Source organism: Trachinotus anak, unplaced genomic scaffold (assembly GCF_046630095.1).
Source record: "Trachinotus anak isolate AG129_WGS33_773 ecotype Australia unplaced genomic scaffold, CSIRO_AGI_Tana_v1 ptg000017l, whole genome shotgun sequence".
NCBI classification, from domain to species: Eukaryota; Metazoa; Chordata; class Actinopteri; order Carangiformes; family Carangidae; genus Trachinotus; species Trachinotus anak.
This window is the reverse complement of record NW_027273868.1, coordinates 2,016,004-2,040,815: the sequence shown is the minus strand read 5'-3', so window position 1 is coordinate 2,040,815 and position 24,812 is coordinate 2,016,004. Positions and strand designations below refer to the sequence as shown.

Sequence of the window (24,812 nt, the reverse complement as noted above, 5' to 3'; positions counted from 1 at the left end):
CATCGTTTCATGAGTCACTTTCTGCTGTAGAGACCCACAGCACAATCACATGCCTTTTGATGGTGGCTCTTAACCATCTGATTAAAACAGAAGTGGGCGCAGGAGATGAGGCACCAACCTTTTACCCAGCATTCCACAGCTGGCCGGCCGGCCCAGCATCAACAATCACTGCCCTGTTACCAAATCAAATTTACATCTGTCCCATCTGATGATCCTCTCTGGAGGAGGTAAGTGTGGAGCCTCTGTGGTGGTTGAGGATACAGCCACCTGTGTTGTGTTGTTGCGTTTTAGGTGTGAAGGCTCTGACTGTTCAGTGACAGTGGTTTGAAGTGTCGAACAGACAACAGTCCTGTAACAGCAGCTCCAGTGGCGGTCTGCAGCCGAGGGCTACAGCAATTTGTTTCGAGGCACCAATCAACACCTGTCTAAACACAAGAATGTGGAGAGAGAGTCAGACTGAGAGGAGAGGGGGCCTTTGTTGTAGTGTCCCTGAAGGGTCCCAGGATGATGGATCACCCTGAGGAGGAACAAAGTCTGTCCTCTTTGATATCATCTCCCACTGAGTTTACAGCACTTTACTGTGTTCCTCCTTCTCTGGTATAAAGACACAGTCACAGTCTGAGATCATCTCTGATCAAGCTCATTATTTATCAAGGTCATTATTCTTAACAACCACATGGCGATGATGCGTTGACCCCTGACAGTCAGCGGTTCACTGCATCAGTCAGAAACTTGTTTTAACTGTCTCACTGACCACAGAGCAGCAGTGTGGCAGGCTGGAGGCGGAGGTAAAGAAGGATGGAGTGAGGGAAACAGAGACAGCACCACTCATGTCTGCTCTGACGCCCTCAGCTGACTGTCAGTGAAGTCCACTTGTGAAGCAGACACTGGTCCAACCTCCTCCACAGCTGTCCAGTGGGACTTAATGTCTGACTGACAGCATAGCAGGAGAGACGCTAAGATTTAGGAAGTGAGCTGGGACCAGGACCAGGACCAGCACACTTTAGTCTCATTTAAATGATCCAAAGCTCATGGTCTGAAGCATGTGGCACAAGTGCACTCAGAGTGTGTCTAGATCACTTTTGCTATCTTAACTGTGGAAAAAACAGATGCTGCTTCAAAACGGTCGTACTTAGGCCACGTTCAGACTGCAGGCGAATCTGATTCAAATCAGATTCCTACTCAAATCCGATTTTTAGGGCTGACTGTCCACACTGTTTTTAGCAAGTGTCCAAAGCGGATATGGCTCTATTCAGACTGTGCCACATTATTGACTGATCTGACAGGTTGCTGTAGTAACGGAGCGTCTGACGTCATATAATTGCGACAGCAACAACAACAACAACAACAACAACAAACATGATGGAGGCAGGTCACCTCAGTATATTGGCCTTATCACTGTCCAGTAGAGGTGCAGAACATCTCAGACGCACTAGACATTTGCAACGCCGCAGGAGGCTGGTAGGATTATACACAACAATGCTTCGTGCTGCACTCACTGCCGGAGTTTCTGTGCAGTGACGAGTGTGGTGCCACCCGAAGAGCTATGACTGGTGGGAAAATGTAGTCCTAGGCAGTTTTGACAATGACCAATGGCTTGCAAATTTCAGAATGTGCCGAGCAATGTTTAATATGCTCACTGATCGCCTGCGACCAAGGCTCACACGCCTGGACACGCACCTCAGGCCGGCAATAGCGGTGGAGAAAACCGTCGCAGTTGCCCTGTGGTGGTTGGCCACAGGGTCAGGGTACCGCACCGTTGTGCACCTTTTTGGCATCGGTAAGGCAACGGTGTGCGTGGTCGTCCATGAGGTGTGTACCGCCCTGACTGCTCTGCAAAAAGAGCACATCAAGATCCCTGTGGGAGATCACCTGCAGCGCATCGTCCGGGGCTTCCTAACACACTGGGTCTGGCGTCGCGTAGAGTGACGTCATGGACAGTCAAAACCGATCTGAGTGTTTGGAGCTGTTCAGACTGAGACGCATCTGTCCAAATGCGATCTGAAACTACCTCCCGAAGGTGGTTTCGATCTGGTTTCCAAAAATTGGATTTCATGTGATTTGTGACTGTTCAGACTTCAAAAGAGCCAAAAGAGGATTTTGGCTGGCAGTCTGGACAAGGCCTTAGTCTCTTAATGAGTCATGGGAATGTTTTGGGTGTAGAACACACTAAACCAATCAGAGTGCCATCTCCCATTCCCCTTAAAAGGTGCATACCACTCTCTTGATAAAGCATCCTCAAAATAAAAGTGAAATACTGCACCACTGATGTAAGACCAGGTTTTTGTTGGTCACATGACCCCACCTCATTCTAAGTCCAATACGCCCACGGGTGCTCAGACGGGTGCAAGTGTATTTGTTATTTAAACATTGAGGACGCTGGACGGGAGAATGACAACTGTGTCGGTCTGAAACCAGCTGAAAGACAGCTGTGTTGCGTTTCGTGCCGGCTGTGAGACAGAGCCCTTTAACTTCCTCTGACTGTGTGGACATGTGATGCTTTCACTTCACAGGTGATGTACCAGGCATTAAAACGTCTCGCAGGTTGAAGATGTGTAGTGAGAGGCGGGTTCACTGAACCGACACTGACTGAGCAGGACGGTGACTCATCGACGTCACACATGAGTAATAACGTTCAGTCTTTATGTATGGAAATGTCCACATGAGGAAAAGTGTGACGCACAATCACATGACAAACTCTTACGCTGCAAATGCCCCGCCCCACCCCCACTCACACAGTCACTGCATTGGATACAAGTGCAGACTTTGAGCTGGGGACAGACCTGTCAGTATCAGTACTGACGTCACCTTCAAGAATCCAATCAGTTATTAATAATGATTCTCATTCATCATAGTCAATAGGTCGTCTGTGAGAAATGCTTTTTATGTTTTTATTTTCTGCTAATTGTATCAATTTTCTTTCTTACAAAAATATGAAGTTAATGCATTATTGGATTGTGGAATATACACTTTTATGAAATGAAATAATGGGAAAAAATATATATATTTTATATGTTATTTTTAAATATTTAAATATCATTTTTACAGACACAGGGAAAAGTCAGTGAGAGTCTGGCCTCAGGTTAATGGAGCTGATGTTGAGCTGAGGGGCCTCTGAGCCACGTCAGGACACATCTAACAGACACTGAGTCTTTGAAGCTGAGCCAGCTCATTCACAGCTGAATTTACTGCTGCTAAAAGTACTATTGTCTGCTGATGGGATGCACTTATTGCACACACACACACACACACACACACACACACACACACACACAGGAGCTCTTCAAGGCTTTGCTCACACTGTTATTAGTGCTGCTCTCCTACCTGTGCAGGCTGTTTTACATCTGACTCCAGTAATTACACTGTACCCAAACCAAACAGTTTCAGGTGATTCAAACTCTTTCCTGCTGATACATGTAAGGATGTGAGGACAAAACTTACTCCTGTTCAGACACCACATTCTGCAGGATGATCTACGTGCTCTTATAAACACACTGACTAACTGGTTCTGTTTAACTAGTCTACCAACAATTTTCAGTCCGCTGTCCGGTCCATTGAGCAGAGGACGCTTCAGACAGTTGGACCTCAGAGGAGTGAATTACAGTTTCACTTCAGACCTCACTGATGAGCTGATCCATATTTTCTCTTCATGGATGATTTTCATTGCAGGCTATCGGCGTGTTACAGGGCCTAGCCTGGTTTAAACTTCGGAAGAAGAAAGTAAACCCTGCCGGGCGGGTGTGGACCCGTTTGCCGGGCCGGCCCTGATGCGGACCCTGGAGCAGCCTGTGAACCCGCCCGGGGCAGCAGCGCAGCGCCGCAGTAAAACTATCCAACCCTGCAGCAGACATACCTTCAAAATCTGATAAAATCCCTTCGAGGTGGTCATTGACGGAGAGCTCCGACATCCTGTCTGAGAGCCGAGGCTGCGGGCGGATCCGAGGCACAGACCTGAAGAGAGCTCGTCACTGCGGGACAGTGCGTGAAGCGGTCCGCTGCTCTGCTCCTCGGGACTGACTGAGCCGAGCCGAGCCGAGCGTGCGAGTGTGTCCCAACTGTCCCGCAGCACCGAGGAGTGGGGGGTGTCGCTGGCCCAGCCCCCCTGCTCGGCAGCCTGCAGCTATGGACCCGGTGGGGGTGGGCCGGGGCGGGGGGCGAGCGGCTGGTGGGCGGAGCCGTACGCAACACCTGGAAAATATCCTCAGTCAAATTTCTCTTTTCTCTGCCCCCCCCCCCCACCTGGCCCCGCTGAGGCTCCCACTCAGACCCAGAGGGTTCTTCAGGGTCCTCAGAGTCCCCCCCCCCCGGCTTTAGTAGACTACACAGACCAGCTGTAGTCTGCTGCAGACCTGAGCCTGTTTACACGGAGGGGGTCCTGTGAATGGAAGCGGGACCAGAGGACTGACGCAGCTGGAATCTGCTGGATGTTCATGGTCCTCTGAAGACACACACCGCCCAGCACACAATAAAACACCACAAACACACACCACAGAGCTACAGCTTGTGTTGTTGTAGTTCAGTCTCTTTCAGTGTAAAACTGTCTGAACAGTTCAACTGTCACAGCTACAACACACACACACACACACACACACACACACACACACACAAGCCTCTGTGCAGACTATGAAAAGCCACAGTGACATTAATCCTCCCTGGTTCAAAGCCACAGGGCTAATGAGAGCCCCCCGACCCTCAGTCCTAACAGGAGGGTGTGTGTGTGTGTGTGTGTGTGTGTGTGTGTGTGTGTGTGTGTGTGTGTGTGTGTATGACAGTAAAACTTTTAAAAGATGGCAGCATTGTGAGGGCCATGTTCACAGGCATGATTAAGGAAACAAGTTGTGTGTCTGTTTCAGAGCACAGGTAAACGTGGCCTTGTGTCCATGTGTATGTATGTTTCTGTGTGTGTGTATGTATGTTTTTGTGTGTGTGTATGTATGTTTCTGTGTGTGTGTGTGTGTGTGTGTGTGTGTGGTGGCTGTGGGAATTCAGTCACATGGGTTGGCCTGCTCTCTAACTCTCCCTCTCTGAGGCTGCTTAATTGGCCTGTTTCCTGTGATATGCTCGATAGTTCCAGACAGTGCATCTGTGTGTATATACTTGTGTATGTGACTATGAGACCGTGTGTGTGTGCGTGTGTGTTTGCTTGTGCTCTGACTCGCCTGAAGGAAACTTCTTGCACGGCGCTTGATGTCTGTGGTGGATTGTCACGGCCAAAGAATCCAGGCTCCACATACCAGAGCAATTTAGATAGAGAGGCTCATAGACATGACGGAATATGATCCATGAAGCACAGCAGTACCTCGAAGCAGAGCTCACTTCACTGTGAACATGAGAACACTTCATCCACCAGCTTCACTGCAGAGGTTGAACGCCGCTCTGCAACATGTGCACCGCAGCAGAGAAACACACAGGCAGGTTTTAGCAGGAACAGGTTAAAGGTAACCGGGGGAGTTTTAATGTTTGTATTCAGAGTTACTCTATAAAACTCACTGTGTGTGTCCTTCATTTCTAATAAACGTGTTTCCTTCCTCATGAATCACATGCAAAACCACTTCAAGTTTTTAAAATAGTTGACTTCCATGTCTTCTGACGGGCTGTGTTTAAAGTGTACCTCGGTCTGTTACCACCACCTGTTGATCAGTGCACAGTGTGACACCACTGTAGGACTGTGGACTGGTCTGTGTGTGACTGCAGGAGACAGACACACCAGAGAAAACAGCTTCAAACCTTTAACACAGCTGTCTAATGTGTTTGGATGTGGGAACAAAAATCAGAGTTCATCAAGCCAAATTATAATATGATAAAAACTATTAACTTTATTAGTATCAGACCTGTTTCAGTGTACAGTAATGGATGGAATGAGTAGTAAGGGATGGAGCAGGTGACTAGCAGGGGTCATAGGTCACTGGTGTCTTGTGGGGGTGTTTTAAAAAGTATGACAGGGTCACTTCCAGGTGAGAAATGGTCCTGGTATGACTATAATCAGTTGGAAAATCAGACCTATACATGCATTTGATGGCCAAACAAACTCAACGATCACTGCAATGTAGACCTGGTTTGGAGATATGACGACACTCAGTGTCAGTGATAAATAGATTAGACTCCTCATGTTCCTGCACACATCACATCCTGAGTATAACCAAACCAGGACGCTCTGCATGGAAGCTCTGTGGTGCACCCTCAACTGATATCATGTAGAAAGAAAATTAAGGTGAAACTGAAAAAGTCTGAGCTGATCTACAGAATCAGGATCAATCCAGGCCTTGTTGGCTGATATAACCTCTGTACTGCTACAGAGCCAGATGTTCGCCCCTGGAAAGTAAAACACAGACCACGGTGACGTGAGCAGGTGAAACCGCAACAGTTTCCATCTCCATTCTGGTTTTGCCGATGCTGATCTTGATCAGACGATTCCAGCACAGCCTCCATGGATATGAAGCAAAACACAACAGGACAGTGTAGAAAATATTCTAGAAAACCACTAAAAGAAAGTTTTCTTTCTTTTTCTGGTGATTAAAAAAACACTGAATCATAAAATGTGGTCAGGACTGTGAGAAGTGTTGGAGTGGAAAAACATTTGGAGAGTTCACTACACAGTACACACAACACAATCCATAACACACTCCCTCCAGAGCTGATGCAGGAACAGCTTCAGTATCCACAGTTACTCATGTCACTACAGCCATGTTTCATTACTGGATCTGGTCTTCATGACTCCAGACATGACCTTTTAGTTGAGGTCGGGTCCCTCCTCATGACTCAGCTCACTGTGAGGACCGTGTTCTGGACCAGTCTGCTCAGGGCTCAGACTGCAGGGTCTCCTCTCTCTTGTTGATCCATTTGAAGCTGATTAGACAGCTGGACTGTCACATAAAAATCTTACCTGGAGCATTTTACAGTGCATAAACAGTCGGGGCCTTGTAAAAGATAATGATAAATTCCTGACCTCACACATACATAGGTATGGACTGTACATATCTGAAATGATTTCATGTTTGTCTGATGATTGGAGGAAACAAGATTTTACCAAACATGCTGGTTGAGTTTCAGTTTTTAATGATGTCATTTCAGTGTCAGTGTTGTGTTTGTCTGACAGAAGCTCAAACTGACTGTGATCCAGTTTGAAGTCTCATGTTTCAGATCCTCTTTCTCCACCTTGGTGGTTTTCAGTTCTGTGTTTGAACCAGATGAAGGATTTTAGTCGTCGAGCATCTGGATCTGAAGTTATCAGAGAAACAAGCTAAGGAAATGTTAGACAGCTCAGCTCCAGCCAATCAGAGACGTTCTGTGTCACTGAAGAGCGTCGACCAATCACTGACTTTAAATGTGAAACTGTTTGATTCAGTGTTTTTACTGGTTCTAATCAGCTGCTGTATTTGTTGTGGAGAGGAGGAGACCTCTGTGGAGAATTCAGCTCCAGGTCCACATCTCCTGAACCACTGACAGTCCAGTCTTGACTGATAGACCTCTAGTGGCAGAAAGTTACATATTGTGTGTTTGAAAGTGTCTGACAGCCTCAGACTCCAGAAGGTTATGGTCTGTCTGGATCTGAATCCTCCATCCTGTTGTCCCATACACACAACCACAACAGTACAATCAGGCCAGAATGGATTCACCAGACAGACGCTAGCTCAGCCTATCATTTCCCTGGGCTTTTCTCCTCTTACTGCCATTAATCTCTACCTGTAGGAAGCAGGACCCTCATTTCCCACAAACTCCGCTCCAGATCCCGTTCCTCCACAGCCTGTCACCTCAGTCACCTCTCCAGCCATGCAGCCTGTGTGACTCAGCTAGCGTCAGGCCTGCTAGTTTCACGCCTCCACCTCAGTTGGCTTGTCCTTGCCCTCCCTGTCCATGCCTCCTGCCTGTCTCCCAGCCCCTGAATGACTAACCTGTGGCCTAGTCCTGGCCTCAACTCACTGGGCCTCACCTTGTTATTTTCTGTGGGAGTTCACATGTTGGAGCCCCCAGAGGGAATCATGACCCTAGTGCCCCCTGAGAACATCAACTTTCTCTGCTGCTCTGTGCCTCATTTCACCCTTTGAATTATTTCTGCTGCTGTGTCTTTGTCCTGCTGTCACACACTCTGCTCTGGATCTGCTTCTGATGAGATTGGTGAGTGGTTAACCATGTCCACCATCTCTGTCTCAGAGTCCACTGGGTTTATGGTGTCTCTGGTAAGTGTGCTCTACTCCAAGCACCTGCCACCATCATGTCCATCATGACTTTACTGCTCTCCTTTTGGAGGCTGAGCATGTTCTCTGTCTCTTTGGAGCGTCCATCAGAGGTTTGTGGTCTGACTGCTCTGTAACTGATCTTCTATTTGTACACTGACCTTTTCATACACTGTTTTACTATCTGTAAGTACTGTGTGGTGGCCCTCCCTTGTAGCTGTTTAAATCTCTGTAGCTAGCATGCTAAAGGTGTCTGAGTGGTTTCACTGGGAAATTCTATAATTTTTCTCCAGACATTATTGATATTTATGCATTTTGTTTCCTCTTTGATGTGATAGAGCAGAACTGATTATGTCACTGAAAATAATAAGAAATATCAGGTCTTACCTGACTCAGTCCTCCACCCAGCTCTTGGTCCAGGTCCTGGTTATCTGTAGACTACTGCAGTGCTTTTCATTTCTTAATCCTAACGAGACATGCAGTTATACACAATTTAACTATTACAATTAGAATATCAAGAAACTTGATATTGAACTGAACTGAACTCAGGACCTGACCTGTTATAGCTCAGTGTGCATCAGTATAACTGTGTGTGTGTGTGGTACCAGGTGCCATGCTCTGCCTTCGTCTCAGGTGGCAGTTGTTTGCTCACAGGAGGTCACAGGTAGGACACAGCACATACCTATCCCCGGAGTCTCTCCAGGCTGAACCTGCAGGCAGCTGAGGGCAAAGGTCAGAGGTCACCTATTGTCCAGCCGACCTGATTTAACCTGATGGAGAGGGAGGTAAAATGTCTGCCTCTAAGATATACTGAGAATGTGTCATAGATTGGTCAGGAAGTGAAGATAGTTAGTGAGTCTGTTGTCTGTTTGTGTGTCTGCTCACAGCAGAGACAATAACTAAAGTTTATAACAGGAAAACAGGCACAAATAAAGAGAACCCTGACAGACGCCCTTGTGTAATGACTCAAGCCCCCTGCAACTCTAAAAAGGAAAAGCTAATGAATGTTCTCAAAGTAACATGTTGATTTTTATAAATTAACTATAGAAAAAAAAAATAATAATAATAAAAAAAAAAAATACATATCACTCACTCTCTGATGCCCTTGGACACCACACAGGATGTGCTGGACGTCCTCTTCCTGTGTCTGGTCCCCTCGCTCTTGCTCGCTCCTCTGGTGACACTGAGCAAACCATTAATGCACTTGTCAGAGTCCGGCTCACTCAGACCCTCCTGAGCTGCGACAGTCCTGGATGTCTGATGAGGACTCAGGAGATGCTCCCCTGTTGAAAACAGCAAAGATCTCTGACAGGAAAGAGTCACATGCTATGAAATAAAAGAAAATGTGTGTGCTGCTCTCAACGAGGTGAAAACTTTACACATGAAGCATAAACTCTGCAGGGACACAAACCCCATGTCAACATTTGTACCTTCTTTATTGGATTCACTATTTAACTTGCTTCTAAAGAAAAATATTGATATATGTGATTAATTTAGATTAATCAATCACAAAACATGTCATTAATTAGGCTGATTTTTAAGATACTTTTATAAAACAGAGCTGATCCTCTGTAGCCTCAGGGGCCTGAAATACACTGCTTCACCTTTCTTCTGCATTACATAACAGAGGCCTGCAGGACCCTCAGGTGTGTGTGTGTGTGTGTGCATGTGTGTGCATGTATAGTATGTGGTGCATTCACTCACACACGTTCGTTTGATAAGACGCACCACATCAATCTCAGCTGACAGGCTGGATGGGACCAAGCTTCTGCTCAGAGTTCAGAGAGATGGAAGAGGTGTGTGTGTGTGTGTGTGTGTGTGTGTGTGTGTGTGTGTGTGTGAGAGAGAGAGACCAGATAAGTCATTGTGAGCCAGAGGGGACGTAACAATTAACTGTAACTTTAGGTTCAATAAAGTTTGTGTGCTCACTACATGGATTCACTTCCAGACCTGAAGATACTGTGAGACTTTCAAAACTCTAATAAAAAAATCTTGTTTTCCTCTGTGTTTGGAGCAGCTTTCAGCTACTGAAATTAAAATATGGAGCTCAGGGATCATCCTGAAAACAGCTGCTTTATTCCAGATGTTTCTGACTTTGTGTGTAATAACATCAGGTTATTGTGGCTCATGTGTCAGTGCACACAGCACTTCTCTCAGTTTGGAGATCGATATCGTTCCTGCTGCTTTGTGATGACTACAGGTGTTTCATGAAGTCACAGGGAATCATCTAAACAGCTGTGGTCAAAATACAGAGCATCAGGCTATAAGGCTCTAAAATATTCAGGGATGAAGCCTGAATGATCAGCTGTAGTGAGGCTATAAAACCTTTCTCACATTGTGCAGATAAACATGATCCAGAACAAACAAGGAGGCAGCTGCTGCTAAGCTAACATGCAGAGAGGAGGAGACCAGAGCCAGCTGAGCAGCTGCAGACAGAGATACTCACCTCTCCAGCTGCTGTCGCTAACACCACATCTGCAGCACATCAACTGAATGTCTGTGGGCAAGAAATGTAATGTTACTGGACACAAACATGTGACACTGGTACCTGATTGATAACTAACCAGTTGGGTTAACTATCACAAACATTAGCAAATGGGACAGAACCATACTGTCCCACTGGCAGAGTTCATGTTACCACCTGTCAAGCAGATCCGTCTCCATGCCTTTCAACTCTCACAGCTCTCTCCACCATTTGAACTGGTCATCAGGACAAATCCCAGTTGGCTGTAGCAGCAGTGAGTTGGTGCACCATCAAAACATCCATAAAGTTGTTACCAGTCTCTGGTCCTCAGTCCCAGTCAGTCCCAGTCACAACTCCTCACAGGCTGGTGGAGGACAGAAGACAGAGGAGACTGCTCCTTCTCCGTCTCCTGCTAATCTTTAAATTGACACTATGTTTTAACATGCGTCTGATTTATCATGTCTTTCTCCCACTGCTCCATGCCCCCCCCCCCCTTCTCTTCTTCTGTCCCATGTCCACGAGCATGAACGTCCCTGTTGCTTCAAATAAAGCTATAGTAAGACTCAAACAGCAAAACCATCCACTGATCTGTATGAATAACTTCTGCTCATTATTATTTTTATTTGTAGCACTTTATTCCAAACTCTTTTGTCCCTGTCAGGACCCTGTAGAAATGGTGACTCAGTTTGTCCAGGTATCTGATGGTCAGTAATTTGGCTGTTGATGTCAGTCAGGAGTTCAGCATCAGTTACCATGGTGATTTACCACAGTAACAAGTGAACCACCAGTAGGACTGAAAACCAGAGTTAAAGCTGAAGTTACCTGGATGACCTCAGATCCTGCTTCATAGTACAGACCTCTAGGTTGTGTAGGAACACCAGACAGAGCAGACAGCTGGCAGACCATGAGGAGATATCCACGTTGGACTAGAATCACTTAGTCCACCTTTAATAAATAAGGAGGTTTTTAGGACCAGTTGGAGTCAATTGTTAAAGACTGAACTTCCCAACAGGACAATCAGAGGTTAAAACTAGCTGCTCCTCTGTCTTCACTTTGTCCTGTAGTCATCAGGTTCCATGGCTGAGTCTCATGTCTGAGTCACGATCTGTTCGTGTTTGAAGAGGGTCTGAGCAGACATGGGATCAGAGGGATTGCCCCCCCCCTCCGTTTGTAAAACGTATAAACTATTGACATGGTTCATATTAAGGACTGTACATTACTGTATATGAATGCCCCCCCCTCCCTCCAGGTTGGTGACAGTACAGACTGGATACAGATTGAAGCTGTGCTGCCCTCCAGTGGACAACAGGACACACTGATGATACAGTCTGTGCTGTCTGACTGAAGGTGATGGGAGGACATATGCATATGTGAAATACTCTAGTGTTCATTACAAATAACAAACACAATATACTCAAATGAACAAACAGATGTAAATAGATAAATTCTCTTGAGAATAAACTGAAAGTGAACTATTCCTGACTGAAAGCTTAATCTTTAACTGTAACTTTTTGTCACACTGCGGTGAGGTCAAGTTGGGTTTTTGTCCTGTCTCCATGTCTTGTCTTGTCATTTCCTGTTTTATTTTGAAAAGTAACTCTCCTCTCGTTTCAGGTCACTTGCCCTTCCTCGTGTGTCTCGGTCTGATTGCCTGTTGAGTGTTTCCACCTGTCCCTTGTTACCCTGTGTATATGAGTCTGCGTTTCCCTTTGTCTTGTGCCAGTGTGTTCGTCTTCGTCGATGTCTGTGTGCGGTCACTCCAGTCTACCACAGTCTTGTCTCTGTCCTGTACCCAGTCCCATTTGGTTTTTGTTCTGGTTCCTCCTAGATGAGAGTGATTTTCTGTTATAAGTTTCATAGCGTAGTGCCTCCAGTTTTCAGGAGAGTTTTTTGTTGGTTCGACTTCTTTTGTTATTTCTTTTGCCTCCGTAGCGGGAGTGATTTTCTGTTTCTATTAACGTTTCATAGCCTTTTGTGTTTTCCTCCTTTAGTGGAGCGATTATTATTTTGGTACCTTTTGTAGTCATGCTTCTCCCATAGGGAATTATATAGAGCTAATTTTCTTAGCCTGCTTCTGTTACTCGATCTCGGAGGATTCGTATCTGATTCTTGCAATAAAGAGTTTTATTGAAGAAATTCTGCATCTGCGTCCTGCCCAGGTGTGACACTTTTAACCGGGCAGATGTGTGGTGTTCATCCTCCTCCTGAACAGCTGGTCAAGTCATTGTCCTACAGTCAGTTGGTCATTGTGGAGGAAGTCGGACGTTAAACAGCCAAACTGAAATCAAAATGTTTTTCAATGTTAAGCTTCATTTTTAATGAATGAAACAAAACAATATGAAAAAGTTTGATGGTTCTTCCATCAATAGTTTTTAGGACTTCAAGATTAAAATTATAGAAAAATATTTTGGGAAATAAATTAATTCTCTCTTTTCTTTTTCTTTTTTAGGTTGAACAATAACCAGCACCAGTGGGTAAATAGACAAGCAATATCTTCATCATCCTCCACACACACATGCACAGAAAGTATTTAAGTACATGTCCTAAAACCATGTTATCCCTGAACATACCTCCAGAAGGCACCTGGCACCCTGAAATCACTGTATTTATATGTAGTGTGTGAAAAGTTGTATTCAGGTGTTTAAATATGATGTAATTTTACCACTGATAGTTTCTTGTATAGTTTCACCATCAAAATAATAAAACTTTCAATAAATTAAAACGTTTTACTGATAAAAGAACAACAACAAACAAAACACACACACACACACACACACACACACACACACACACACACACACACACATGTATGAAAGAAACAACAACCTTCACATCCACAGAGACTCAGGACCAATAATCTCCTTTATTAATCGTTTATAGAAACGTTTGTGTTGAAAATATCGTGAAATATCTCGCCTGTTGTGTTTGTGTAGATTTTACTTCCTGCCCCAGTGTGTTTCTGTGATTACTTGCTCTGTGCTAATGTATGTCACCTGAGAGTCTTTTCCACAGCTTCACTGGACCTGTCTGTGTTTGTGTGGCTCTTTACTATGGAGGTGGTGCTTGTGTGAACCTTATATATCTTTTGTGTAACTTTGATTTGTGTTCTCCTCTTTGTTTAACATGAATGTGTTTATTGCATTAGGAACTGCTAGAGGTTGCAGTCAGCAATACTTGAAGTTGTAGAGAACTTAAACTAAAACTAAAGTAAATATATTTGTAATCAACATGACCAGGTATTGATTTCTTATCGGAGTCCCACCCCAGCTCTCCTTGGCTGAGTGCGTCTGGAGAACAGAACCGGGATCAGTCCAGGAGCTGACTGACTAACGAGCTGCTGTCTCACTGAGTCAGACACTGAATACACAGCTTGTGGTCACAAACAGACAATGTGATGGAGCACATCACCCTCCTGAGTAGAACATGAACTCTGGTCTCCTACATTATTTTCATCGTACAGTTGGTTGATCAGTTGTTCAGCCCCCCAACTGCTGGTCAGCTCGTCAGAACAACCTTGTTCAGACTATCTGTGGATTTGATCCCTGTCAAACCAGTAAAAACCTCTGTCCCTTCTGTGTAATTCAAGTTTGATTGTTTTCCTCTTGCACCAGTGTTTAACTTGTTCTTACACAGCCCAGTATCTTTCAGTAATATAGGATCTACATTAATACTGGACAATTCCATGTTAGTACCAAAGTCCCTGTGTTGGATGGGTGTGCAGCACCTCAGATTTGTATGCAGAGTCCAGACTCTGATGTCTCAACAATGACTGGATGAGCTGTCACCACATCTGGTTTAGTAGATGAATTCCGACAGTATCAGAAACTAACAGCTGGATTAGTTTGTTGATCCACAGAGAATTTCAAATGAAGTTTTAATGTTTTGACCTTTCAGGCTAAAATGTTTTGTGTTGTGTAGAAATATCACATTTCAGATCCTGAACACATTCCTTCAGCAGGTTAATGCTGCTTTCTGATTTTACTGAGCCTGTTTACGCTGGTGCCTCAGAGTTTTAGCATCAAAAACAGGAAGATGGCGAAATATGAAAGGTGTAAAGAAAAATAACAGAATTATCAGTTTGCGTCTTTGCTCTAAAACATTCAGGATGTGATGATCATTGAAACAACATCACAAAATCTATAGACCTGTTTTCCTGTTGCCCACAGTGACTCTGCTCTCAGGGGATTGTCAGTGGACTCATACAAGTGTCTGGCCTGAGGTCTGTACTATGAAGCAGGATCTGAGGTCATCCAGATAACTTCAGCTTTAACTCTGGTTTTCAGTCCTATGACAGTGCTTCACTTGTTACCATGATAACAGATACTGAACTCCTCAAAACCTGTCATCAGACAAACTACTGACCATCAGATACCTGGAAAAACTGAGTTACCTTCTCTACAGGATCCTGAGAATAAAGTCTAATGATAAAGATCAGTAGATGTTTGTATGGATCAGTGGATGTTCTTCTGTTGGAGTCTTTCCATGTGTCCACTCTGGTTTTAAAACAGAGTTTCTAACAAACAGAGGAGAGTTTATTACTAAATAACAGAACCAGGTTATCAGGATGGAAAATGTTAGGTTCAGTTAACCACATAATGAAAGTTATCCTGGCTATGTTGAACTTGCGTCGTGGTACAGGCCTCTGGACTGGACCTGATTGCACCAGAACCAGGTCCAAGGCTCCAGTGTTCAGCTCCTCACAGAATCCAGCTGGAACATTTTAGTCTGAATTTGATCCTCTGTTCAGCTTGTTTCAGCGCTATCTGACCATTGGCATTATGGGTAAGTTTTATCAAGCTACAGTAGTTGGTTTGGTCGTGTGTCACTCAGAAAACATCATCCAATCAGGAGAGAGCCTCTGAGCCTCCAAACCACAATATGTATAATATCTAATGTTTGTTTCAGAGCACTGACTGTTTCCACACAGTCCTAAGAGCAGGTCAACATCTTGGCTAATGTCTTTATTTGGTTACTTTCAAAGAGTCAGATGAAATGATTGTTATCAGTCTTATGTCTGTGTTTGGCCTAGCTTAGCATAAAAACTGCTTCTGACCAGGCTGTTTCAAAACCATTAGTATCTTTATAAACCAGTCATTTACAACAGCTAATATGTTTGTAGAGGAACACCAGGCTGCCTGGATCTACTGTCTCCACTTACTGCAGAGCAGCCATTGTTTAAACAGCCTTCATGATTTTTTTTTTGTCATCTCAAAACACTTTTCAGCTTTTTAGCACACACGATTATTCACACATTATTCACACAGCAACATGATTTAACCACCTGATGAACAGAAGTCCTGTGTTCACTCTTTTTTGTTCTGTTTGTCTCAAAAAACCAAAACATTTTAACAATGTGTCCAAACGAATCTGATAATAAATCAGTGTAATTGTATTCTAGATAGTAACTGTTAATTTGTCCTGATAATAAAACAGGATGTCACTTAAAAAACACAAACCAGAACAGTATTGGGCCATATTGTATGATTTATGTTACACAAATTATATACACAATTACATACACAAATTGTATAATTTATATTTGTGTATATAAGGGTGTATACTGTAGAAATGAGAGAGCTTTTGACTGAAACAGCTGTGTGTGCTCCAGCTTCTCCACAGACATGTGGCTGACTCCGTCTGAACATCTCACTCTCATGAAGAAGAAAATACGTTTATTTCCCAAAATGTAGAATATTATGTTGTGTTAGCTGAGAACAGTGGTTAATGCTAAAATACTTTTTCACTTTCATTCATGAAGTGCTTCTACCTGCTCTTTGAGTCACTGGAACTCGGGCTTTTAATGTGAAACATCTGTGCAGGAAGTACTAGGTTTTATTCACAGTAGCTTAACAATGAAGGGGATGTGCAGTGGAGTGGTGAGTGTTACATAACTTGGTTGTTGTATTCATGTGTTCAGTTTCTGTACTTTGGTAAAAGCATCAGTACATTATTGTGAAGGTCCTGCAGAACATCAGTACCCTCAGCAGAGACGGATCAGAAGTAAAATCCCTGACAGATTATTCAGAATGAATACTTTCACACACACATTTGCAAACAACAGCTGTTCACACCTGTATGAAACAACCAGTGGCTCCCTGTTTTTTCACAGTGAAAGCAGTGATGTACTGTATGCTGCAAACTGTTGCAGTCCAGCTTTTAAAAGGCACAGTGCCACTTTCTAGAAGAAATTCTTTAGGAAGTGAGGAGGGCGAGTTCACAGAGGGAGGGGGTCGGGGTTGGTTAGGGGTAAAGGGTGGATGCTCTCCAGTGTTCAGTGATGGTTTGAGCTGTGATCCAGTTGTTGATGTTACATGACAATTAACTTTTGAATTTTCTCAGTGAGGAGGTGCGTTGGGTTTCAGTGTTGTCCAGCAGAGGGCAGCACACACTGAGACTGAGACTCAATCCAGAACACTGTGTTTAGTCTTCACGAGAGGCTTCAAGGGAGACTTTTCCTGTTAAGAGTAAGGTGCATTGTTATGGTCCAATCACAGGTTTGGGGGCGGGACCATGGGCATAGCGACATGGCAGTGAACATTAAAGCAGTTAAGTGTCTGTAGAAATGTTTCTATTGGCTGAATATTTAGTTACAGTTGTGACTGACTGTGTAGCAAGGAGCAGTCTGCATCACTTTTGCAGAGGGATGACACCATTGGAATAATTTTGTAAAAAAACAATTTGACAACAGGACAAACTACTTTGCTCTATTTTGCCAGTATGGTGGGAAAATATCTATGGAGACATGAAAAAGAATAAATCTATAAAAGAATAAGTAAATAAAAAAGGTAGTCTGTAGAGGCATTGTGGGGGACGTGTGACATGTGAGGCATTCAGGGGACATCTGTAAATCATAGCGTCTGCTGTAGGATTGCCACTGTCAATATATTTTTCCCAGAAATGACTGAAGTTTGATCCTTGAGTCACTGTCGGTCTGGTCACTGCGGATGTTTGTTTGCTCTCAGTAGCTGTAACATTATCCATCATTCATCCGTCCTGTGGTCTCATCCTGGGGGGCAGAGACTGGCTGTGTCCACCTGCAGACGTCCGGTAACATTAGTTTGTCCTCCTCCTTGAAACCAGCTGTTTACTCTAAGGTAATAGTAGCTAGCCAAAACTAGCTTAGCTTAGCTGCACAATCTACCTCTTACAGTGAGACTATGAATTTTGCAGAGCAGCAGCAACATCTGCGTCTAAACAGTGAAGGGTAGTGAGGTACTGAAATGTTAATGAATGAAATGAAACACTGACTGAGTGACTGACAACAGGGAGGGGCCTCCTTCAGCAGTAGTGACATCTGGAACATCTGGTGGCCTTGTTTTCTCTCATCTCGTCTTCTCTGATCTGATGATATATAAAAGCTGGTTTCAGCTGCAGGCCCCCGACATGTCTGCCACAGAGTCACAGTACTGGGACAGGTGAGCTCACTCAGTAGCTGTAGATCGAGGTCCAGCAGCAGGATCAGGAACAGGGACCATCAGGGGAACTGACTGTTGTATTGATCATGTCCCTGATTGTCCTCACAACATTTATGATTCCAAAACTTAGAGACACTGGAGACACCTCCAGAGGGACAGATGCCACAGGGTCTCCTGCTGTCACACTCTGTTTGAAAAAAATCAATCACACTAAAGCCAAAGAACATAATGTATGCTGCAGCCTGCTCATTATAAATCAGGATGCCTATTTGTTAGTCTGTAGAACTACATCTTTACACATACATTTTTATCTAGTGTGCTGTGGGAAGGTCATTGATTAAAGCATATTATAAACTAGTATGTTACCCAAATAAATCAGAGTCTCCCTCACACGCTGCCAACACCCCTGTGAGAACAGTGCTGCATCTCTCTGCCCCTCGTCCTGGCCACACATAGACCTTAATGTCAACCCACTTCTTCTTAATCTCATTTACTATGTGGTTCCTCAGCTCCGCAGCATTAACAACCTCCACCACAGTGTCCCACTCCATTTGTTTTCTTTTATTATTAATGCCAGAGGCCAGAACGCCAAATAAAATCTTCTCTGTGGACTCTACCTCTTACCTTTTATACGTCGTCAGCGTGTTCACTACACTGCTTTCACACTTGCTCCACTGATATGTTTTGTCCTTTTTGTGTCTTGATGGACTTTGGTGGAGCACACTTTCATATCTGCAGAGAGGGTGATGGTATTTTCTTATGAGTTACAGTGCAAGCAGGGTTGACCATGTGAAGGTATGATTATGATTATTAATAATGTAAAGACTGTGCTGCCCTGTGATTTATTTTCTCATTTGTGATTTTTAATAGATGCTATACCTGGGGCCAGATGGATAAATTATGCCTAAACACAAAAACCATGCAATCAGTGAGGTTGTGTTTCTATGTTGTTGCTTTTTTTCTGTGTCTGACAATTTGTGGTACAGACAGTGTTTCTATCTGCAGGCTGAAGGATTGAGGGAGCGTTTTCATCCATTTATGGATAATTGTAGGAGTGGAAATGAGGCATGTACACGTGAGACCAATTTCTCAATGAATGAGATTTATAAAACAGACTCATGCCACACAGGCTTTACTAGTTCGGATGAAAAGAATATTTCTGGTTTTGTGCATTATTCATGAATCTACACAGAGATTTATGCATCTGGCCCCAGTCTGGGATTTCTGCAGACGTCCTCATTTGCTCTGACATTGGCCAAGAACTGTTTATCTGAAGAAAATCATCTAAAGAAGAAGAAGTGTCACTGACCTTTGACCTCAGACAATTTTTTGCAAACAAAAAATGATTGTTTACTCACCAGTCCAGAGGGGTATGCTGCCATCAGGGGCGTGGCCTATTTCTGCCTGTGTCCGAGTGTGTTGGGACCCAACAAGAATCAGTAAAACCTCATGTACTGAGGTTCAACTGTGAACCCTCCTAGTCCTCAAGTAGTGGCCCTAACGACCATTTAAAACCTCACCATGCACTGAACATGCTGTGTGTGCGTGTGTGTGTGTGTTTGCATACTCCACCAGTCACAGTCAAAGCTAATTAAAATTTTTCTAAAACCTTCCATTTTCTCATCCTTTTTCCTTCCCTGCTTTCCCTTGGATTCATTTTCTTTTTCTTTTTGTTGGTGGTATTTGTCCATGTGATTCCAGGAAAACATAAAGACAGGCTGCAGAACAGGAGCAAGAGGAAGTGAAGAGAGGGAAGGAGACGGAGGTGTTACATACAACATTAAAGATGAATGGAGGACTGAGAAACGAGAGGTGGAGTGAGTGAATAAATACCTTCCTGTTTCATAAGCCATGTTTATTGAGTGAGTATATGAGTGTATGAATAATTTACTGAGCAGCTTTATTGCAGCTGCTGCTGCTTTGTTTGTGGGAAACATCATCCAAAGAGAGAGAAACACAACATCAGATCAGAGAGTGTGTGTTGGAGACGTTAGTGTATTAACTGGGGTGTGTTTTAATATTCATGTGTGTATTCACTCATTGACCTTCCACAACATGCTACTGTCAGAGTTTAATTTCTGACATGTCACTGATATAGACCATTGTTGATGGTTTGATATTGTATGTTTGACGATAATCAGAATAAAAAAACAAGTTTATTTAAACAACTTTTAAATCTGGATAAAAGATAACACCAGGTTTTTGGCCTGGGCCACAGGACCACCTTGGTCTTACTATCATTTAATTAAAGGCAGTTATTTGCCATTCAATATTTCACATTAAGTCAAGAAGAGACTTCATTGATTTTAATTATCACCAGGTTCTAATGGGAGCTAAACCTGAGCGTCATCTGCATAGAAATGATACAAGATATAGTATTTCTTATGAAAAATGGAGCCTAAAGGGAGCAGGTATAATAATAATAATAATAATAATAACAATAATAATAATAATAATAAATGTTATTTGTATAGCACTTTCCATATACAGGCTGCAGCTTTGACAAATATAAAAAAGAAATGGAAGGAAGGACAGGTAAACCATTATAAAAAAAATAAAATAACACTAATTAAAAGTATATTTTTTCTTTAAATTTAAAATGCCCACTGAGTCGACCTCTCTAATATTTCTTGGCAGGGTGTTCCACAGTTTAGGTGCATTATGAATGACGACCCCTTCCACAGTTTTATTTCGGGGACCTTTGGAACATTTTGAAGCTCTGCAGTTGAGGATCCAAGGGCTCATGGAGGGACATAAAGTGACAGAGTGTCAGTGATGTAAGAGGCCAAACCACAAAGAGCATTGTTTACAAGTAAAAGGACTTTAAAATCAACTCTAAAGGATACAGGGATCTGGTGTAGTGTAGCCAGTACAGCAGTGACCTGCTCTGTCCTCCTTGTTTCCGTTCAAAGCAGCAGAGTTCTGAATTAGCTGTAGTTTCTCAGCTGACTTTTTTGAGGAGCAGTAAAAAGAGCAGTAGTCCAATCTGCTTGACATAAAACCATGAATGAGCTTCTCGGCATCTTGCTGAGGTAAAAATGTGCACACTTTGGCCATATTTTTAAGGTGGAGAAAGCTGTTTTGGTTACTTTGCTTCTGTGGGATTTGACACTTAGATCTGAGTCTAAACTTACATCCAGACTTGTTACTTCCATTTTATTATGACTGTTTAAGTTTTAAGCCTGGTAGAGAGTGCATCTCTTTTGGTTTTGGGGTCGACCAATAGTATTTCTGTCTTATCCTTGTTCAACTTTAAAAGATTATTGCTCATCCACTGAGTGATTGCAGACAGGCAGGTAGTCAGGGAGCATCATGCATTCGTGTCATTTGGCTTGAGGGAAATGTATAGTTGTGTATCGTCAGCGTAGCTATGAATGTTAGTGTTGTGTTCCCTCACGATGTTACACAGTGGTACCATATATGATTTATATAAAGGAGCCTTGAGGTTCTCCACAGGTGATGGGAGCTCATGATGAGATCTATCAGTCAGGTAGGAGACTGGACAGTCTTACCTGGATACCAACCTGGTGCTCGAGACGGTTCAGGACAATAGTATGATCCACCGTATGACACATTTTCCAGAGTCGAGACACAGCTGTAGGTTGATGGAAACTTATAGTAGAGCTGAGTGTGTGCTGTGATGTGCCTGTTTCTCTTTTATAGTTATTTTCTATAGACAATGTTTCCATGACCTGAATGGTAACTTAGACTTAGACTGAAAATATCTATAATCATTGCATCAAGGTGAGGCTTTTCGACCACGGGTTGAACCACGTGCTTAAAGCAAGAGGGGACAGAGCCACTTGACAGACTTGTGTTTAGGATGAGTGACATGGTTGGATGTTCGGTGTTGAACACTTCCTTTAACAGGTCTGTAGGAACCGTGTCCAGGGGACAAGGAGTCAGCTTGGTGTGTGACACTATTTCTTTAATATGAGCAAGAGACTCTGGCTCAAACTGCAGAAGAGACAGAGGAGCGAGGAGGGAGGACAGAGGGGTCGTAGGCAGGAGGTGAAATAACAGATCACATATTATCAATGTTACTGTGTCACAGTACTTTCTGAGTGTGGGTATTTCTGGGGATAAAGTCAGCAAAGTGTTTTTCCTCGCCACTTTAACGGACTGCTGATAATTAACAAGACAGCTTCTCAATATGTTGTATGATACTTGAAGAAGACTTGTTCTCCTGTCATCCTTGAGCCATGGTTGAATTTTAGTTTTATATTGTCAGATTTTGAGTGGGACAACAAGAGTTCAAGATGGCTGCACATGTTGAGTTAAATAGGTGATGAACTCCTCACTGTCAAAGTGAAGGGAGGAAGCTACAGAAACGTCTGAGACATTGTCAGCAGCAGAAAAGTTTACTGTGCTGGAGTAAGACGCCGGTTTGGAAATGCTGTCAAACACAGAAGAAAACCTGATGCACAGATGATCTGATGATCACCATCCCCTCCACAACCAGAGAGAGAGCGGTCAGATGTACAGATGTGACAGATGTGTGTGTTTTAACAGACCCATAGCTGTGTTCAGCAGCAGAACACAGGAGCAACAGGATTCATTCACCGTGACATTCACAGTGTTCCTGCTAACTTTACTCTGCTCCACTTGCCAGCATCTGCCTGCTCCATCGCTCTGTCTGTACTGCACACGTGCCACAAACACACACACACACACACACACACATACTGCACTACACACACACTGTAATACACACACACACTGTACTACACACTGAGCTTCACAGGAGCTCTGCTGCTCTTATTACACAGCTGATCAGAGCTGATACAGAGCAGGATTCATTCAGATCCACACGGGTATTAGACATACTGACCCGACCTGGTCTTAGAACCAGGTAGGCCCATGAAGAGCTTCAGTGTAGATGAAGGTTCTGTGTATATAACAGAAGAGAGGATTATGTTTTTGCTTGTTAGAAATAACCACATATCACATGTCCTCCACTCAAGTTACCTCACAGATTTAGTGTCTGCTGCTTCTCCACCTGTGTCATGTTTCTTTATGCTCTGTGTGTCTGCTCCCTCCCCTCCCCTCCCTCCCTCTCTCTCTCTCTCTCTCTCTCTCTCTCTCTCTCTCTCTGCACTGCTCACTATCTGCTGTTGTTGCTTTTTAACACAACACCGTGAATGTTGATTTGTCTGCGATATGCAGCGACGGCTCTTGTCATGCTGGCGCTTAGCTCGTTGATTTAACCACCCTGCCGTTCAATTAGATAAGGCCGCTATGTGTGCCTTCCTTGTGTGTGTTTGTGTCTGTTTGTGTGTCTGTGTGTGTGTGTCAGTAAATCAGTTGGTAACTATTGTGCCAGGCCTGGGGGATGGGTGACAGTTGGCCTGACGGTTGGTCTGTGCATCTGTGCAACACTTTGGTCTAGAGCAGATGCTGTATCTTCATGAGGACTGGACAGACTGTCATCAAGTGACCATCATCCTTAAAGGTCAGACTGAATTAACAGACGTAAGGACTCTCCCACATGAGGAGGAGGCTTCACAGCCAACAGGTCCAGTAGTGAATAATGAGAATCCCATCCTGAGTAAAGACCAGGAAAATACTAGTGACTCAACAGAAACAGACAACACCATCTGTCTGTGAACTCCAGACTAAAACACCTCAGTTTACACTGGGAGGAGGTCAAAGGTCAACAAGCAGCAGTCAGTGGACAGCTGGAGACAGACCAAGAGACAGAGGTTACTCCCACCTCCACTCCCCCGTATGAACACCATCCAGCAACATGTGTGTCCAGTGTTCCCTCTCTTTTAGCTCTGTGTTTGGTCTCCACCAGCTCCACTCTGTGTGTGTGTGTGTGTGTCTGCTGTTTGCTGCTGAGCCGGTAGAGGACAGGGCCACACTTTCGTAGACTGCGTCCTCTGAAGGATGCAGCCCCTGAACTTTGGTGAGTGTGATGTTATCATGAGCAATGGAAATGGACAAACCTACAAAAATAAGACCTACATTGTAAAAAATGAAACAAAAAAACAAAAACAAAAAAACTCACCTTTCTTAAAGCCATGCTGCTATTTGGAATTGACTGGGTGTCACAGGGAGGCTGGAGACCACAGAACAGTGGAGTCATAGCACTACAACAAGTGAAGGTGAAGCAGTGAGGGAGAGGATTATAGAGTTAGAGTGAAGCTGCTCTGTGAGACAGGCCAGAGGACATGGAGCCATGTAAAGTGGCCTGGTGATGTCACAGCTCCTCAGTGACGTCCCAGCCTATGCCCGTCTGCAGTGATTCATGTTACCTCCACATGCAATATAAGTGAGGGGCTGCCATTCACTTAGTACAGCACACACACACACACGGGCATACACACACGCACACACACACTCACCTCTGTACATTTACACAGATTAAACCTGGCACAGGATCAGCTATTCCACCAATGTCACCTCCATCCTTCCCTCCCTCCCTGTCCTCTCAGTGTTTTATGGGAGACAAGTGATTTACCAGTCAGGGTCCCTCTCAGTGAAGCTGCTTTATTACATATATGTTGTGATATTCATAAAGAGCCAGTGATCAGTCTTGGCAGTGAGGCTTTCAGGGCAGGTCAGAATTCATAAGATGTGTTGTGTGTCTCTTCTTCACCTGTTCTCGTGCTGTGTTGAGATCATCTCTCACACCTCATGTCCATTGAAAGACGAGAGTTCCTCTTTCAGACCAGGTGAGGACATTTCCCAGACTGCACTGCAAACTCTGGTTTAACAAGACTGCGTAGACCACAACCACACCTAGCAGATCTGTGA

General features: G+C 44.0%; 1 protein-coding gene across 2 annotated transcripts in view; it reads right to left on the bottom strand.

Moving 5' to 3' along the window:
- septin12 (septin 12) overlaps positions 1-4,151 on the bottom strand; it is a 69,731-nt gene extending 65,580 nt beyond the window's left edge. Inside the window, exon 1 of one of the 2 annotated variants that reach the window (XM_071501487.1) lies at positions 3,854-4,151. In XM_071501487.1, the coding sequence (XP_071357588.1) occupies positions 3,854-3,908 (55 nt within the window). In that variant the 5' untranslated portion in view covers positions 3,909-4,151. The remainder of the gene's footprint in view (positions 1-3,853) is intronic. The other variant, XM_071501488.1, reaches the window with a different exon arrangement.
- Between the last annotated feature and the right edge of the window lie 20,661 nt (positions 4,152-24,812).